At 34.6% G+C, this 17,741-nt stretch overlaps 1 protein-coding gene across 1 annotated transcript; it reads left to right on the top strand.

Moving 5' to 3' along the window:
• The first annotated feature begins 1,344 nt into the window (after positions 1–1,344).
• LOC143244384 (DNA-binding protein D-ETS-4-like) lies at positions 1,345–11,796 on the top strand. Its single transcript, XM_076488952.1, has 5 exons — positions 1,345–1,455; positions 2,283–2,931; positions 5,957–6,154; positions 8,063–8,368; positions 9,996–11,796. Exons 1-5 carry the CDS (start codon positions 1,423–1,425, stop codon positions 10,334–10,336), a joined length of 1,527 nt encoding a protein of 508 aa, XP_076345067.1. The 5' UTR covers positions 1,345–1,422; the 3' UTR covers positions 10,337–11,796.
• The last annotated feature ends 5,945 nt before the right edge of the window (positions 11,797–17,741 follow it).

Here is a 17,741-nt window from a genome sequence, read left to right as displayed (position 1 = left end):
ACACTTTAGAATTTAATCTTGCGACTGGCCATCAAAGGCACTATTTACAAAAGAACAGTATCAAATCTACACCATAACTGTACCCTTCCGGTAGATAAGAGTTAAGTCTGAGGGCTTATAACGCAAAAAAAAAAAAAAATTCAGGTTCCGATACCTGCAGCGGACAGAGCACAGATGCCCTTTGTGCAGCTTTGCGCTTAATAACAAAACAAGTAAACCATAACTATAACTTTCGGGCCGTTGAGACTATCACGCGAGGTAAATATGCTAGTCTTAAAAATGATTTTTGTATTTCTACATCCCACATTTTTTATTAATAATACGACTATAAACGTACTTAATACATCAAGAAAGTTTATAAAAACCCTCTTCTCAAACTATCAATATCTATTGAGTTTATAAAATCAATCCTACTCTCAAAATACCAATGTTTGTTTAATTTAAACAGTTTATAAACTCGACTCTCTTTTTAAAACACCAAATTTATTAATTGATAGAGTTCATAAAATCAACCCTATTCTCAAAATACTAACATTTATGAATTAACAGTGATATTATGTAAAAAAGATTTACTCTTGTTTTGTTTTTATTTTATTTTATTTTAAAAGATGTTGAAGTATTATGTCGTATCTATCATTTGTCCATATTATAATCTTCAGTGGTTACCTTATCCTGAGTGACAGAACTACAAAGCTCATTTTTGTTTTTGTTTTACAATGTAGTGAAGCACCTACGTAGATGTATCGTGTATCTAGTTACTATAATAAATACTAACTCGATGTATCTGCTTATTGCAGTCTGTAACAAAGCAGTGTTTAGTACTAACCTTGCTGGAAGTTCACAGTGTTTTCCAAACCACGCAGACTCCATCTATTGTGCATTATCAATTTTATTAAATACTTTTCAAGTCGTGGAAATATCGGCCTTGTACGTGTTACACACGTGCTGAAACTGTTTCCTCAATTAACATAATAAAATTACGTGATTGCTTTCTAAAGTAGGTTTTCACCCTCAGGAGCCGAGCTTTTCAGGTTTGTTTTGTCTTTAGGGACTGTTGAACTATTTCATTTTGTTATATTTGTAAAGTTCATAGAGTATACATTTTTGTTGCAAACAGTTGATACTTGAATCAGGAGAAACTACATGCTTATTGTATAGTAAATAAGCACGTTATATTCCACAACTGTTTAGTTTCTGTCACTTACAAAGTAAGTCGTCAGCGAATTTGCAAAAGAGTTCCTGGGGGAAATTCGTAACCGTGGACGAAGTTTATCCTCGTTCGCATTCGCCTCGCGAGGCATGAGAGCAAACAAAAAAACGTTTCTGACGTCACGATACTTGTCACGTGCTCTGTTGAACGCTAACATACGGCGCTGAGCGAAGAGTCTGCGCCAGTTCGTGCAACAGGTTAGTAGAGAAGAGATGTACGGTAGTTGCGTTGTTAATCCGGAAACTGTAAGTAAACATTCGTACTTTTTCTTGTACGTGTAAAGTCTTTTTATTTGAAAAGATTGATAAAGACGTAAATAAAACCGACGTATTATGCTTAAAGCTGAACCTTTCTGTTGATATATCTTATACTTACATTTATTAGTACCATATAACATTAATATTCTAATGTGAAATCCAAATATTATTTTGAAAGTAATAATTAAGAGAGAGACAAGGTTGAATATGGCACTGCTTGAGTAACTTGTTGCTATAACACCATAAATTATTTTTTATGCAGTTATTGATGGTATATGCTTGCAGCATTTCGATCTGTTATTATAAGGAATTATTTTTTTAACAAAATGCTGCAGAACACACCATTCGGCAGGTTGTTATTAATATCTCCAGTACAGGTGTAATATGTAGGAAGACGTTCTGACTTAGAATTGATACTGAATTATCTCTCGAATTATTACGTTGTGGAATCTTTGTTCATATAAATGGCTTAAACTATGTTCATAAAGACAAATATGTGTGACATGGCCCTATTTTAAATATTTTATATGCATATATATATAATGCTTCGTAAAAGCTAAATCGAAATTCTGTTGACTTGCTTCGATTTTCAAGAAAATATTACTCGATAAAACACATTAATTGATACCGTATATCAATTATTTTAAAAATTCGAAGAACTTTCATGCACTAATATTCAGTTAAAGAATTTTAAATAATGACTTGATTTCTGTTTGTTTTTTCCTTGTTTAACTGTTTCTCAGTTATAATACATTAAGCATGTGAGAATTCCCGAAATTATTAGTTCAAATGCTTTGTAATAATTTTATCATTAGAGACCACAGTTGGTCCCAAGCCCAAGCCACGGATCGGGTGATGCTGGCAGTCCCCTGTCCTTAGAACACTGGTACGTGTCCGACTTGGACGCCTGGTTACGAGACAGTGAAGTTCCAAGTCAAGAGCTCACGAAACCTATTTTGAGCATTCACCAGCGACAGCAGATGAATACTCGACTGGTTTCCAGCTTGCCTACTTATGGCAACTCTTCTACAGAACCAAATGTACACGTCAGAGACAGCTCCTCGAAGCTGACCGGTTCGGTCACCTCCTACCAACATTCAGTTCATGTGAATATACCTTCCCCGGTATCTTCATTCAACACTATCCCTGCCGAGAGCCCAACCCTTTACGACTCCGTTCTTCCCACATCTAACCTTACGAAAGATTCGAACACATATAGTAGCATACCTTATTTGCCTATACCAGTGCACGAGATTAAACACGAGCTACCAGACAACTACAACTGTAATAATGATGACCTTTTGTCAGCCAGTGGTTTTCTGCGGAACTTGATAAAAACTGAAGAAGAGGTAACCTGTTCGTATCAGCTGTCACAAGAGAAATTCCAGCAAGTCCAGTATCTTGCGATGGAGCAGGTTTCCCACGACATCGACCAAGCTTGTCAAGTGCTAGGAATATCCCGTGGTAAGTTTACTTAGTTTTTATCATTGTTTGAATTCAAAGATTACCTTGGAAATACCTAATAAACCGTGTATTGTTCATCAGTGACAGCCCTTGACTGTTGTTATATGGAATGAAAGTAAATAGGAAGTTTGGGACTCCTGAATATGACGATATATATTCAACATCACATGTTACTTATCAGTGAAATAAAGCGGTTGGCATAAGCAGGGATATTTAGTTGTAATTTCCACGGCATAGCATTAACATATATAAAGCTGTGTGATTTTTATTAACATTTAGAACCACTTGAAGACCGCATAGGGACGGTTGTTTATCTCTGTGGAGTATATTTATTCATATATGTATGGAAATATCTCTCGTGTATTCAGTACGCCATTGTATTGATGCTTGAATGATCGAAGTGAGTAATGACACATTTATTGAAACTGGTATGTGATTGGAACATTGTAAATTTAAAGGTAGTCTTATGGCTAGCTAGGTGTTTTGAGTAGACAATATATATATATATATATATATATATATATTTACAGCCTCTATTGGAAACCGAAAGCTCTGTAATCCTGTACAATTTTTAATACATGTATTTCAGGCCTTAACTGAAATCTTTTGCATTGGACCAGTTCACTGTTCGTACAAGTCAACAAATTAATACATATTATATATTTTACTAACTTCTCCTGTAAGTTTACGGATTTACAACGCTAAAATCAAAGGTTCGATTCCCCTCGGTGGGCTTAGCAGATAGCCTGATGTGGCTTTGATGTAAGAGAAACACACACACACACACACACACACTAAATATTTTCTCGACTGGGTTTTGCTCTTGTGACCATATGAACTGAAACCTTGCTCTTGTCATGACGAAATACCCTCTTACCAAACAACCAACACCCTACTTTCCCACGTCTTCACGCTTTAACATGTAGGTCATGGTGAGAAGTGTTTGGCAGGTAAATAGGTCATTAAACTTAGTGATGTCAGCACCCTCGGAATGGTCGTTCAAGCATATTCGAGCCAGTGTGTAATTTTAGAAAGGTGTCGCTGATAGTGGGTTATTTCACAACTTTAAGTGTTTATCTCAGGCTTTGTCGAAACATATATCAAGGTGTGGCTTATTTTAACGGTCACTAAGCTATAACCACGTATTTCAATTTCTACCAAGAAATGGCACGTGTGTACAATGTTTGCTTCATAAGCTGTATACGTTACCTCACTATAACAAAGTACAAGTCTTGTATTGATTTTTAACGTATATAGAATACTTTATTTTTACTTTTACTATTAAACAGTTATTTTTATTATTATTGGCTCTCGGTAAGCCAGCGTAAGCTATATTGTTTTTGTAGTACTAATCTTACAGTGTTGACACAAAAGTCTTTATTGTGTAACTAATTATGAAATTCTCATTGATACTGAATATCAGGAAAAAATAATTAATGGTAAATGTGTTATTCTCCTCTGTGGTTAATAAGTCGTTTAGCTGTTAGCTTTATGTATATTGATTGTACTAATCTCTACATGTGTTTATATCAACTGTTTTATCCCACTGCTATCAGTTATGATTAAATTTTACCAAAGCTTTTGAAGTAATGGGGTGTCACACCGGAAAACATATATGAATAAAAATAACACTCGTGCGTCTTCTGTTGGTTGTTGCGTTCCTCGTGCATTTCTGTGCGTCAAACATCAAGAATGAACGCAGTTACTGAGGGGTTCGACTTAAATTGTATTTGAAATTGTGTTGAAACAAAAAAAGGTTAGTAAGGAAATTATAAAAGTTAAATAGAGCTTGTAATCCAGAATCTTAGGCCACGCGATGTTGCAAACTTCATAAAAGAATTTTTGTTTGGCGTATGTTCCACCACAATTATCAACTGCAGTTAACATAATAGGCGATTGTGTTGTACGGTAGCACGTGTAACATTCTATGGGCGGCTAAATGAACATTAGTGTAATGTCTATTGTTGAAAACTGTCTGCAAGGTTTATATAAGTTTTATTTTGTGCGTATTTTCTCAAGCGTGTATAAGTAAGGATTGGACTCACCTGAGAGAAATGTTGACGAGCTAGGTCCTATTTCTATTTCAATTATTGCTCCATTTTATGTGTAATTCAAAATGCAGAAAGTTAATCTCTTTGAAAAAATTAACACATTATTTTAAATTATGGTACAGCCAAAGCTGAAAACAACTAACTATATTATTCTTAAAATGTTCTCAACATAAAAATTAATGTTTAAAGTAACATAGACGCGTGACATATTTGAAAATTCGTTTGTTACACCAGTGAAGACGTAAATATAAAAAATGACAACTTGAAGTTAAAAACAATCGTAAATTTCCTGTGAACAAATGAAACAAACTTGGATTTCTTGGGTTTTATAATAATAATAAATACCTGCGGCATTATTCATTATATTTCTACAAAATCTACATATTTAAATTGTAGTTTGGAATTAAGTACAAAGATACACAAAACGCTATCTAGCGTCGTAACTCCGCAGGCGTGCCACTGAGCAAACTATTTAACTGATGTTAAACTACGTCTCTTTGTTCCACTCTGAAATCACTTTAGAAAGGCAAATTAGTTAAGTCTATAAAATAGATAAATTGATATTTTAAAACCTGAAACATATTTCTTCTGTATAATGACTGTAATAAAATTATTAAAAGCTACATTTCACCACATTAATGTAGTCTAGACCGAAACACTGTTCAAATGCCATAAATATAGCGTTTCAACCAGTACGGATTTGTCGTATTTAAGCCGGCGTGTTGAGTCCTAGTACAGAATGGAAGGCCCCGTCTGCTATGAATGTGTCAAGTGTGGGGAGGTTGAAATATTGTTATACGTTATAACAACCTTTTCTCCACGTACTCGTGCTTTTACAATTGGTGTATTTTGTGACAGTGAATGAAATGATCAAACGTATTAGTTTGATTTTACTGAATATAATAAAGCATTTTATCAGTCGTTATTATCACTTATACAGAAACAGCAAAAATTAGACTTTGTTTTATTTTCAGATCCTGTTAATTGGTCGGTGCAAGATGTTCGTGCCTGGTTTCGTTGGACGTTAAAACAATACAATCTTCCCAGCGTCCTTTTGGATAATTTTTCTATGAATGGTGTATCGCTGTGCTCGCTGACGGAGGAAGATTTCCACAGCAGGGCTTCCGAAGATGGAGCAACACTGTTTGCCCAGTTAGACATTTGGAAAATAGGTGACTGTTTATTTCAATAAAAATAATCTCTCGCCTTTCAGATTTTAAGTAAATAAAATGACTGCAGGTTTTACTGTTTGCAGGCATGGTTAATTAGAGGAATAAAAGTTTGTTTGTTTGTTTTTAATTTCGCACAAAACTATTCAAGGGCTATCTGCGCTAGCCGTCCCTAATTTAGCAGTGTAAAACTAGAGGGAAGGTAGCTAATCATCACCACCTACCGCCAACTCATGGGCTACTCTTTTACCAACGAATAGTTGGATTGACCGCACATTATAACGCCACACGGCTGAAAGAGCGAGCATGTTTGGCGCGACGGAGATTCAAACCCGCGACTCCCAGATTACGGGTCGAGTACCTTAACCACCTGGCCGGGGGTTCGAATCCCCGTCGCACCAAATATGCTCGACCTTTCAGCCGTGGAGGCGTTATAATGTGTCGGTCAATCCCACTATTCGTTGGTAAAAAGAGTAGCCCAAGAGTTGGCGGTGGGTGGTGATGATTAGCTACCTTCCCTCTAGTCTTACACTGCTAAATTAGGGACGGCTAGCGCAGATAGCCCTTGAATAGTTTTGTGCGAAATTAAAAAAACAAACAAACAAACAAGAACAGTTTTACCTGATTAGGCCTACTAAGTATTTTGGCGCGTTATGTTAACACACGTATAAGTTTCTCTTCAACATGCAGCTTCTACATGGGATAGCAAACAGATAAGGTTTAAAATATTATTTGTGTGTGTGAACTAATAGATTGTTGGAAAGCACGGTGGGGCACATTGTTATTATTTTCATTCAGTAAATTAATTCAAGGATTAAGAGATTTCTATTCATTTTTGTCAGGAACACCTCAAGAAACAGTCGTCCGAAATTTTGTCACAAACTTAAAATTGTTTTCTCACAGTTACATGTTTTCAACAAAGATGTTGCAATCACTTTTTAGAGCCAAAATTGCTCATACAGGAAGTTATTAGGTTTTGGTGGACGTTCAAACAGCAAGTTAAAGTGAAAATCTGGTTGTTGACCTCAATCTGACGTCTTTCTTGACGTCACGTTTCCTCCGATTCAAAGAAACACCACAGAGTGGTGTGTGAATACAGAATACATTTTGTAACACATCATAGTTTCCCACACTCGTCAAGCTTGGCTGTGTTTGTAGTTATCCATCAGATGGTATATGTTTGTTGCATTGGAAACTCGGGAAATTTGTTTGGTAGTTTGTCAAAACATGTGTATTCACCTTAGCAAGTCTTAAAGAGATGGGGATTCCGATGGATAATTACACACATTTACCTAGTTCCAAATATGATTATACAATGACAGGTATTTCCCTTCACTTCCTCCTCAAAAAGCTCAAGAAGATAAGTATGCTTTGTAGCTGTGCAATAGTAAAAAATTATTTTCGTCTAACAGAATAGAACAATTCTCTATACACTTCAAAATACTTTCATCATTTATCAGAAACGTATTACTTAACGAGTGGAAGAGATAAGAGTTCCAATCATCAGCCCATAAAAAGGTTGGACTGTGTTTAAATATCTGTAATTAATTTGACATCTTGGTAAGGTAGCTTTATTTTTAGCCCACGTAATACAGCATAATTCAGCAATACACTCAGGTAACTTCCTGTAAACTGAAACTGAAAATAGTGATGCAAATGGCCGTACATTTAACTTGAAAAATGAATAAGTTTTCATTCTATGTTTACATTTCTTTAAAGACAATAACAGAACTTTTTAGATATTTTTCTCTAACGAGATATTTTTACTCCAGTGTTAATGTTTTATTGAAGAATATGTTTGAATTCGATAAGTAATTCTAGTGATATTTTACAAGTTACTTTATAATTAACTACTTTTTAATATTCCATATTCCGCATACTGATAGTTTTGGTTTTTTCTATTGTTTGTAGCTGCGAATATGCGAAAAAACTGTCAAAGCGTAACTACATCACCTTTCCGAGTAGAAGACAGTGTTCTCGATATGAATGCTCTAATAAACCATTGGTCTTCAAACTCAGTTTCAGCAGTAAACGCATCATCCACCCATACCAAACAAGTTAACACCATGGGTAATGACATGCAAACTGGACCCATTCCCGCTTCAGTAGCTTCTGGATGTGGAAGTGGTGCTTTTAACAATTCCTTCATCTTGGGAACAGAAGAGCTTCCTGTTCTTGCGAGCAGAAAATTCACCAACGACAACTTACATAGTGACGGTAAATTTTCCTCCATTTTCATGAAACAGTTAATTCCAAGAGCCTATCTTTGTAGTTTTCTTTGAAACTCAGTATCCCTAGTTTTATAGACTCTCATTATAGTTAATATTTGTGGTACATTTTGTTAGGCACTCTCAGCGTACGTGGACGATGGCCATGAAATGTGCAGCCCCTTAGTCTGAAACGTCATGTAGTTATAATGCCTGTTGACGTCTTGTCTGTTCTCGACGTTTGCTTGTTTTGATGGAGGGTCTCATTTCGGAATGTTGTTCCGCCCCAGGCATAGTCCATCAGTTAAACTGCTTTGGGCTCCGCTCTCTGTTAGACAACTTTTGTAGCGGTTAAGGTACAAAATCCTGTCCGCTATCGGAGTATTAAGAGGAGACGTCATCATATGTAGAAACAGCAAATATCTAACAACCTCCACAACTCGTGTCTTCAGACTCTACTTGTACGTAATGGTTTACTCAACGTTTAAGTCAAATTGGGAAGATTCTACTTTCATTGTCTTAGATACTTTCTGTTTGCAGTAATGTAGTTCGGATTATTATAAATACGCCGTAAAAACAACAGTTTTTAGTAATGTGTGTTATTTAAGATACAATAACTATATTGTCATCAAATTAAAAAAACGCAGTTAAAATTGTGAACTAAATGCATGTAACGTTGTTCTTCAAATAGCAAAGCTTAGATAATGATGAATAAAGTGTATTTGTTTTCAAGTAGGGGTATTTGGATATATGTCTTTAGCAAGTTTATTTATTTCTAGATTTTTAAGCTTATGTTTGGCTGGTAAGCTCGGCTGTCAAGTGAGCGTCGCAGGTTTCCGCGAAGTTTGTGACACTATAACTTGACACAGCAGCTATAGCTAGACGGAACGGTGTATTTTATTCAACGAAGTTGAAATTCCATATGGCCCGTGATTGACGTCATAGGTTTCTATCTGAATGAAGTCCATATGTTAGGTCATGGGTACATTTGTTCATCGTTCATCATTTTTTTAAAATACTTGGTGTATGTTAAGTTCATCCTATTTCAGTCGTGTACTGAGATCGACACAGATGCTTTGGTGCCAGTGAAACCGTGGTAAACATTTTCAGTTCTTATATGGTATCACAAGCAATTAAAATAAAACAACACTTGAATATATTTGATTTTTTTTACGGTAGTTAAAAAAATAGATTAAGGGAAGTGGCTCCATTTATGTGAAATTGACCGTGACCCAATTTTCGTTCGAAGACACTATGTTGGAGTCTTACAAAGTACATACTACTGTGCGTGGGTGTACTGTATATACTCATGCGTAGGCTGTTTAAGCAAAACTAAACAAAGTTTACGAGTGGGCATGTAATTTCAGACTGAAAAAAAAGACTCTTTAACACTTAAGTTTTATTAATAACTAAACACATTTAAATACAACTATATTGGTCATAATACTAATACTGTGCTACATATATGACTCACAGTATAATTGTTTGTTAACATATAAGTTCCTGTAGACTGTGTTAACCAAGATACACAATATCTTTAAAACCTTTTTTTTTTTTGTATATTTGTTTTACTTCAATTGTTGGTTTTAACGGAATCGTAGTTCGCTTGAAAATATGATTTGTCCTTATACTTGCAGACGAAACAAGTGAAGACGGCTGTGACGTGGATCGGAGTGGTGGTAGTGCCAGATCAGGACCACATTCACACATTCACCTGTGGCAGTTTCTAAAAGAGCTGTTGAGCCAGCCGCAGATGTATGGAAGTTGTATCCGCTGGTTAGATCGCTCTAAAAGCATTTTTAAAATCGAAGATTCTGTCCGGGTTGCCCGCTTCTGGGGAAGGCGAAAAAATAGACCAGCTATGAATTATGATAAACTTAGTAGATCTATTCGCCAATACTACAAAAAGGGGATTATGAAAAAAACGGAACGTTCACAACGGCTGGTATACCAGTTCTGTCCTCCGTATGGACTGTAAGCTAAGACTAATTGGCAGCGTTATCAAGCCTGGAGTGCAACAGCATTTCGAGGTTTCCATTTTGTAGTATATCCATAAAAATATTAACATATATATAGGTGATGTCCCACTGACCTAGCTGGTTTTATGGTATGTGGTATCACCGAGTTTTGCTTTGCAACAATTTAACTATTGATTTGTAAATAGTATCATAATTAAACTATGGGCTGGCCCCGTATACAAGAATATATAGTGTTTGATAATAGCGTAATAAGTGGGCTTATAGCATTGACTGATCCTGAAGGTATGATTCTTGACCAGTATGCGTAGTTAGAAAGAATTTCGTTATCAAAATTTAAAGTCCGAAAAAGTATTTTTTATTGTTTACTGAAATTTTATGTTTAGTCTTACTCGGACAAATGTACTAAAAATATTGTCGTTTTTCTAGCTAGCGTGCATAAGCCTAGTCAGAAAAACAAACAAACCATAAATAAATAAATATATATATATATATGTTTTAATTTTTCTTATGTAGTAGTTTTACCTAATGTTTGAGTTCATGCTCAGTGTTGATTCGCACGACATTCCTGGTGAGCCTAACACATGGATTGTAATTGGATCCTAGGATGGTTGTTAGCGAGCAGTGACACTGATGCACACGATCCACAATATTTTAGACTTGCACCAGTAGTGGTGTTATGTTTTTCAAGAATTAGTGGATTTAAAAAACTCAAACTATGGTGAAGTGTTTCACATATATCAATGATATATATTAGTATGTTCTAAGAACACGCTATAAATTCGTTTGTTCTCGTGTGAGACAATCGTGTTTTTTTTTTCTTCTTAAATGCTCGTTAGATTACACTTTATAGATTTCTGTTTAACCAAGTGTATGGATATTTCTATTCATAAAGAAGAGTTATTCATAAAGAAGAGTTATTGAGACCGAAGATGTTTATGGAAATTTTTATGTGTTTGTGTTTAGTCCACTCTACTTTCGAGAATTCTGTACTTTATTTCTTAAATATGGGAATAAGAAATGGAAATAAGTAGCGAAGACTGGTAAATGGTGTCAGTTTCGATGGTGAGAGAGTGTTGTTATTATAAACTTTTTTTTTTTTTACTGTTGTATGTCTTTGTATACATGAAATCATTTGTATCAGATATTGTGTTGTGTGGTTTTGTTATTATGCAAAGGGTCTCGTTTTTTATTTGGAGTAGTGATTTTTTGAAATTCCTGGTAAAAGTAGACACTTAACAGAGTTTAGTATTACTACGCAAAGAAAATAGCGTATTTTAGACGTAGTAAAATTTTACAGTTTGATGTTGTTCATTTAAACTAATATGTGTTATGGCTTATTATAATGAACTTAATAAAGTGTGTTTTAATAATAATAATATTAAGATGTACTGTAGTGATAGGACTATGTTTGAACTTTAGTAAATGTAGCTTTCAGAGATTAAATAAAGTTTATCTGACATTCTGGGATTCATATATGTGAATACATTGACACAAACAAGTAACACAATTTATGGCAGATCAGATCTATTTATTATTTTAATGTATGGGACCAATAATTTTCTTACACTCATTTTTATTACATAGACTTTCGGTCGTTTTCTTCTCTTGAAATCTTTACATGTTCTACAGTAATTCCTTCACACTGAATTCGAAAATCATACCCATTTTTATTCAACACGTACATATTTTTCACTAAACATAATATCTACTTTTATATAAGTGAGTCATTTTCATTGAAATTGTGACCTATTTTGTTGTGCTTTGAAACGTTTACAACCACTAACTATAGATTTCTCTAGACTAATCGCGACGTGAGAATATTATCGATTGTTCTAAAACCCAAAGAGAATAATAAAAAAATATTCACTATGGAAAACGAAATAATAATTTGTTCTAAATGATAGTTTTTCTCTTCTTCCAGATTTGTAAAGAATCCTTACGTGATAGAAAAAAAAATAAATATTATTTTCGAAATCTGCGTAGCAGAACAATAAAAAATCGTTATTAAAATCAAAACAACTTTTATGGGGATTAATTCTCAGGCTTGTCTAATTTAGTGAATAAAAATCATTAGATCATTGTTTCACACATCAGATATATTAAATCATGTTGGCAATAAAACCAGTGAAAACACATTAACTTGTGATTAGCGCAGATAGCTCTCGTGTAGCTTCGCGCGAAATTCCAAAAACAAACAAGAAACAAACTTGTGATTAAAACAGTTTAACATTTGATTTACTCAAATGAAGATTCTGTAAACTCAACGGAGAAAGGATATATCCTATTCTCCAATGAAATAAGACAACCGTATTAATGCTATCTTTAATTTAAAAAAACAAGAAAGAAACATACAACATTTCAGTATTGTATATGAATTAAAACGTGCAGAAAGACTTTATAAAACAGATTTTGTGTAGTACTGAAGTATAGCACCCCTCTAGTACAGCGGTATGTCTCCGGATTTACAACGCTAAAATCAGGGGTTCGATCCCCCTCGGTGGGCTGAGCAGATAGCCCGATGTGGCTTTGCTAGAAGAAAAACACATGCTGAAGTATATAGAATTATATTTTATTTGCGTATGTTAATTACTTACTATTACTAAGTATGGTCTTTCTTAAAGGTCACTACAGTTTCTCAAATCCACATGAGCATTGGGAAATTACACGTCTCAATGCTTTCACTAAATTATTGAAACTTCGTTATTAAAACCAAATCTTTTATGAAGTTTAAATTCGCAGGTCTGCGTTACTGTATCAGGTCAAAATAGTTACTCTCAAGATTTATCGCAGCTGATGAAGTAACTGTTGTTTAATTAATGTGCTAACAGAAACGATTTTTATTTCTAACAAATCTTTACAGATATAATGCACTTTTAATTGAATGTATTGCTTTTACAAGTTTACTTAGGTTTTTGTTTTGTGTTTTATTATTATTTTTACACGATTTTACAGTTAATATATAACGATGTTTGAAACTCGTCCAAGATTAAATTTACACGTATACTTACTGCCAAGTAATTTTAATTAAACGTAAAAGATTGGGACATATTCTGTTTTATTCTATACAGGAATTTGAGATGTTTAAATAAATTATGAATACTACTTGACAGCACAAGAAAGGATAGTTGTAAAATGTTATTATGAACGTTCTTTTTATAGAGAGGCTTACGATTGTTGCAATGAGATATTATTATAAGAGGCCTAAAAAGTAACCTAGCTGGTTTAGCCAACTGTAAACGTTGTCTACTGCTCAGCGAGAGGAATAACAATACACTAACCATGACAACACACAGAGTAATACTCCATTTTTGAACAGCAATTCTTTGATAACTTGGCACGTTGCCAGTTGCAAAAAACGCTGTTGTTTGTAGTCAAATATTTCCAAGAAGAGACATGTATAGATAGCTATAACATAGAAAAACTCGTACATACTATAATATTTAATATACGTAAAGTACAGTCGAATTAGAAGGTGCTATTTACGTATAACCATACGCAGATAATAAGTCTTTAATAATACAGAGACAAATACCTCAAGTGTATTTCAAAACAAACGTCTAGTAAGTTGTTTAATAAATATTTGTAATATAGAAAGTATTACTCATTTACTTAATTTATGTTACGAAGTTGTGTTTACGTTTTATTGTTTTTTTTTTATAAAACTAAGTTGCTGACGATGTGCGTTCCATCCACTGAAAGCATTCAAAACCCAGATTTTAGCGTTGTAAGCCCGTAAAATTACCGTTGATCAGAACCAGAAGGAAATAAGTTTAGGAAAAATTAATCTTCCTGTTTACGAGTGCAGAAACAGAGCTATCTAAGATAATTTGGCTTTGACACTGTCAAGAAACAGACGTGACACTAAGGAAGGTGTTAATACCAAAATTCAAAATTTTCTAACAGTCAAATGCTCAGTTTATTAACACTCGTGTATGAAACAAATATTGTTCCTCTGTTTTTTTATAAGATAGCACATAGAAAAATCAAAATTTAGCTTTAATACTGAACAAAAAAGGCCCGGCATGGCCAGGTAGGTTAAGGCTTTCGACTCATAATCTGAGAGTCGCGGGTTCGAATCCCTGTCGCACTAAAGTTGCTCGCACTTTCAGCCGTGGGGGTGTTATAATGTTACCGTCAATCCCACTACTGGTTGGTAAAAGATTAGCCCAAGAGTTGGCGGTTGGTGGTGATGACTAGCTGCCTTCCCTCTAGTCTTACACTGCTAAATTAGGGACGACTAACGCAGACAGCCCTCGAGTAGCTTTGCGCGAAAAACAAAATAGGCAAAAATATATTCTGTTTGATATTAATTCTATAAAATAGTTGAAAAATATGTTCATGTACAGATTGCTTTTAAATGCACTGATAATAGACAGATATACACCTTTTTGGTAACAAAAAATGGGAAACAACTTTATACAGATATCTACGCTAATAAACATAGTAAATTGCCCTCTGTGGCAAAGCCATACAGACATTCCGTCTCGGATAATTTCTTTAATATTCAAATATGTTTAATAATTCACCATTATTGAACATTATTTCATGATTATATTCTACAAATTTCTATTTGGTTATGTTTATTGTTATTCATAATGTTTTTGTTTTTTTCATAAGCATAAAATTGTATATAAAGATATTTAGATGGTCCCAATTTAGATGAAGTAATAAATACTGAGTCATGAGTTTTAGGGTTTGGAGAAGCCATCAAAGTGCGGAGTACCGAAATGAATTACTAGGTGCAATGGTTGATTTGTTGTAGCCTTTACAGAAATAATTACCGCACTCACAAAGTTGCGAAATATAAAGTATCCCCCAATTTAAAATGATGAATTACAATAACGCAATCAACATAAACCATTACAGCGTCTAATGAGAGATAATTCTTTTTTTCAAAAGCAGTAGCATAGAAGCCGTTCCACAGATGGTATCTTACGTCAAATGAACATTTCTAAAAGGCTTTGTTTTCGTTTTGAATTTCACGCAAAGCTACACGAGAGCTATCTGAGACAGCCGTCCCTAATTTAGCAGTGTAAGACTAAAAGAAAAGGAGTTAGTCATCACCATCCACCACAAACTTTTGAGCTACTCTTTTACCAACGAATAGTGGGATTGACCGTCACATTATAGCGTCCCCACGGCTGAAAGGGCGAGCATGTTTGGTGTGATGGGAAGTCGAACCTGCAACCCTCAGATTACAAGTCGCGTGCCTTGTTGCTGTTGTTTTTTAATTAAGCACAAAGCTACACAATGGGCTATCTGTGCTCTGCCCACCACGGGTAACGAAACCCGGTTTTTAGTGTTGTAAGTCCGCAGACATACCGCTGAGCCTCTGGGGGGTGTCACATGCCTTAATCACCTGACCATGCCGGGCCATCAAAAGCTAAAATGGTAAATTCAAATGTTTCAAGTAAACTCGTATTTAATTTGAAGCAAGTATTGAGTTCTATTCACTAGATAATTATGTTTGTTGGTAGTTTTGAGCAATATGGATAACTTATTTTATTAAGTTAGAGTTGTAGTTATAAAATTACCAATGATGCGGAAATAAATTGTCATAGGTATTTGAAGAAAAAAAACTTTTAAATTTCGCGAAAAACTACTAGATAGTTTTTTCACAATGAATTGTGAAAACTTTGTACTTTATTACAGAACTGGAAATTCAACTTAAACTGACCTTATGCACCAGTGAACTGAACACCCTTTAGATTCAGATAGAGCCATTTCTTAATTTAAAGTACTGCTAGAGAGAGAAGACAGTCAGCCAGGATTAAAAAGCTTTTTGTTCGTCTTTTAGAACCGAATAACGAGAATGACTGTCACTTTTACAACATATCAAAAGCTTAAGGTGCGGAACGTAATTAGTAGACATCCAGTCCAACAGTCTAAGCAACAGATAATGTTCTGTGATTGGTTGTATAAACTGCTTGTACGTTAATAGTTAAGATGCTGTGTACGTTACTAAAGGCAGAAGAAGAAGACATCCCACAATCAGTACATTTTTAAAGTTACTTTTGGAAGAGAGTTGTTATAAACAGAGTTCTGTCAAATTGGATTAATATCATTATTAGGGTATCACAGGGATCAGTGTTAGGACATTCTCAGTTTTTAATTTTCTTCAATGACATAATTTGTTTGTTTGTTATTTCATTTATATTCATATATTGAATTTCGCGCAAAGCTACACGAGAGCTATCTGCGCTAGCCGTCCCTAATTTATTAGTGTAAGACTAGAGAGAAGGCAGCTAGTCATCATCACCCACCGCCAACTCTTGGGCTACTTTTTTACCAAAGAATAGTGGGATTGACCGTCACATTGTAACGCCCCCATGGCTGAATGGGCGAGCATGTTCGGTGCGACGGTGGTTCGAACCTTCGACTCTCACATTACGAGTCGAACGCATTAGCCCATCTTGCCATGCCGGGCCAACAGGGGACGACGATTTTTAAATGCTTATGAAAAGGAGTAGAAAGTTGTGTGTTGTGTCACCAATATAACAGCTTTTACACTGTGTACATTTAGTTCCATACACATTTTTTGAAGTATCATTAACAACATGCTTTCTCGAACCTTGATGTTTTCCAGGTAAAAATATATATACTTTAATGTCAATTTTATACTATAGTCTTAAACTGCTGAATTAGGGACGGCTAGCACAGAGAGCTCTCCTGTAGCTTTGCGTAAAATTCCAAAAACGGTGATAAAAGAGTAGCCCAATAGTTAGCGGTGAGTAGTAACGACTAGCTCTTTTTCTTCCAGTCTTTAAACTGCTAAATTAGGGACGGCTAGCACAGATAGCTCTCCTGTAGCTTTGCTCGAAATTCCAAAAACAAACAAACACAAACTGAAATCTAATGTGTTTTTTTTTGTATTTTTAAAGAATCATTATTGAAACTTATGATCTCATTTGTACAAATAACATCTTTTAACATATCTATTTTTTGGCATTAGTCATGAAAGGAATGCCAAGGAACATAAGGTTCAATGAGACTGTTCTTCGAAATAAGGAGGTTTCGAAGCCTGTGTTTGTTAACAAAAACATTTAGAAATGACAATGAATTCTCAAGACGGTTGATATGGATATTAAAACTTTAATTAAAAAAAAGTACAGAACGACGTTTCAACTTTCTTAAGTCATCTTCAGGTTTACAAAAAACAAAAACACACACAAAAACTTAAGAAGGTCGAAACGTTGTTCTGTACGTTATTTAATTAATGTCTTAACACCCATTTCAACTGTCTTGAGAACTTATCTTTTGTTCAAGTGGATTTCTCGTCATCATGATTTAGAAATAGTAGTTTGTTTTCAACTTATTTTTCCGTCATTAATTTTATTTTAAGATGTATCTGGTTAAATGATAGAAATCCTGTGAATAACGTTAAAGTCATCGAAGGCTAAAAGA

This window comes from Tachypleus tridentatus, chromosome 1 (assembly GCF_004210375.1).
Source record: "Tachypleus tridentatus isolate NWPU-2018 chromosome 1, ASM421037v1, whole genome shotgun sequence".
Classification (NCBI taxonomy): Eukaryota; Metazoa; Arthropoda; class Merostomata; order Xiphosura; family Limulidae; genus Tachypleus; species Tachypleus tridentatus.
Note: the sequence above shows the minus strand (reverse complement) of the source record. Positions and strands in the feature narration are given on the sequence as shown.

What these genes read in the sequence shown, in the direction of transcription:
- LOC143244384 (XM_076488952.1), top strand. Translation starts at nt 1,423, where the DNA reads ATGTACGGTAGTTGCGTTGTTAATCCGGAAACT. An exon ending in GTTAGACATTTGGAAAATAG is followed by an intron (nt 6,155 to 8,062) that starts GTGACTGTTTAT and finishes TATTGTTTGTAG; the next exon opens with CTGCGAATATGCGAAAAAAC. An exon ending in CGACAACTTACATAGTGACG is followed by an intron (nt 8,369 to 9,995) that starts GTAAATTTTCCT and finishes TTATACTTGCAG; the next exon opens with ACGAAACAAGTGAAGACGGC.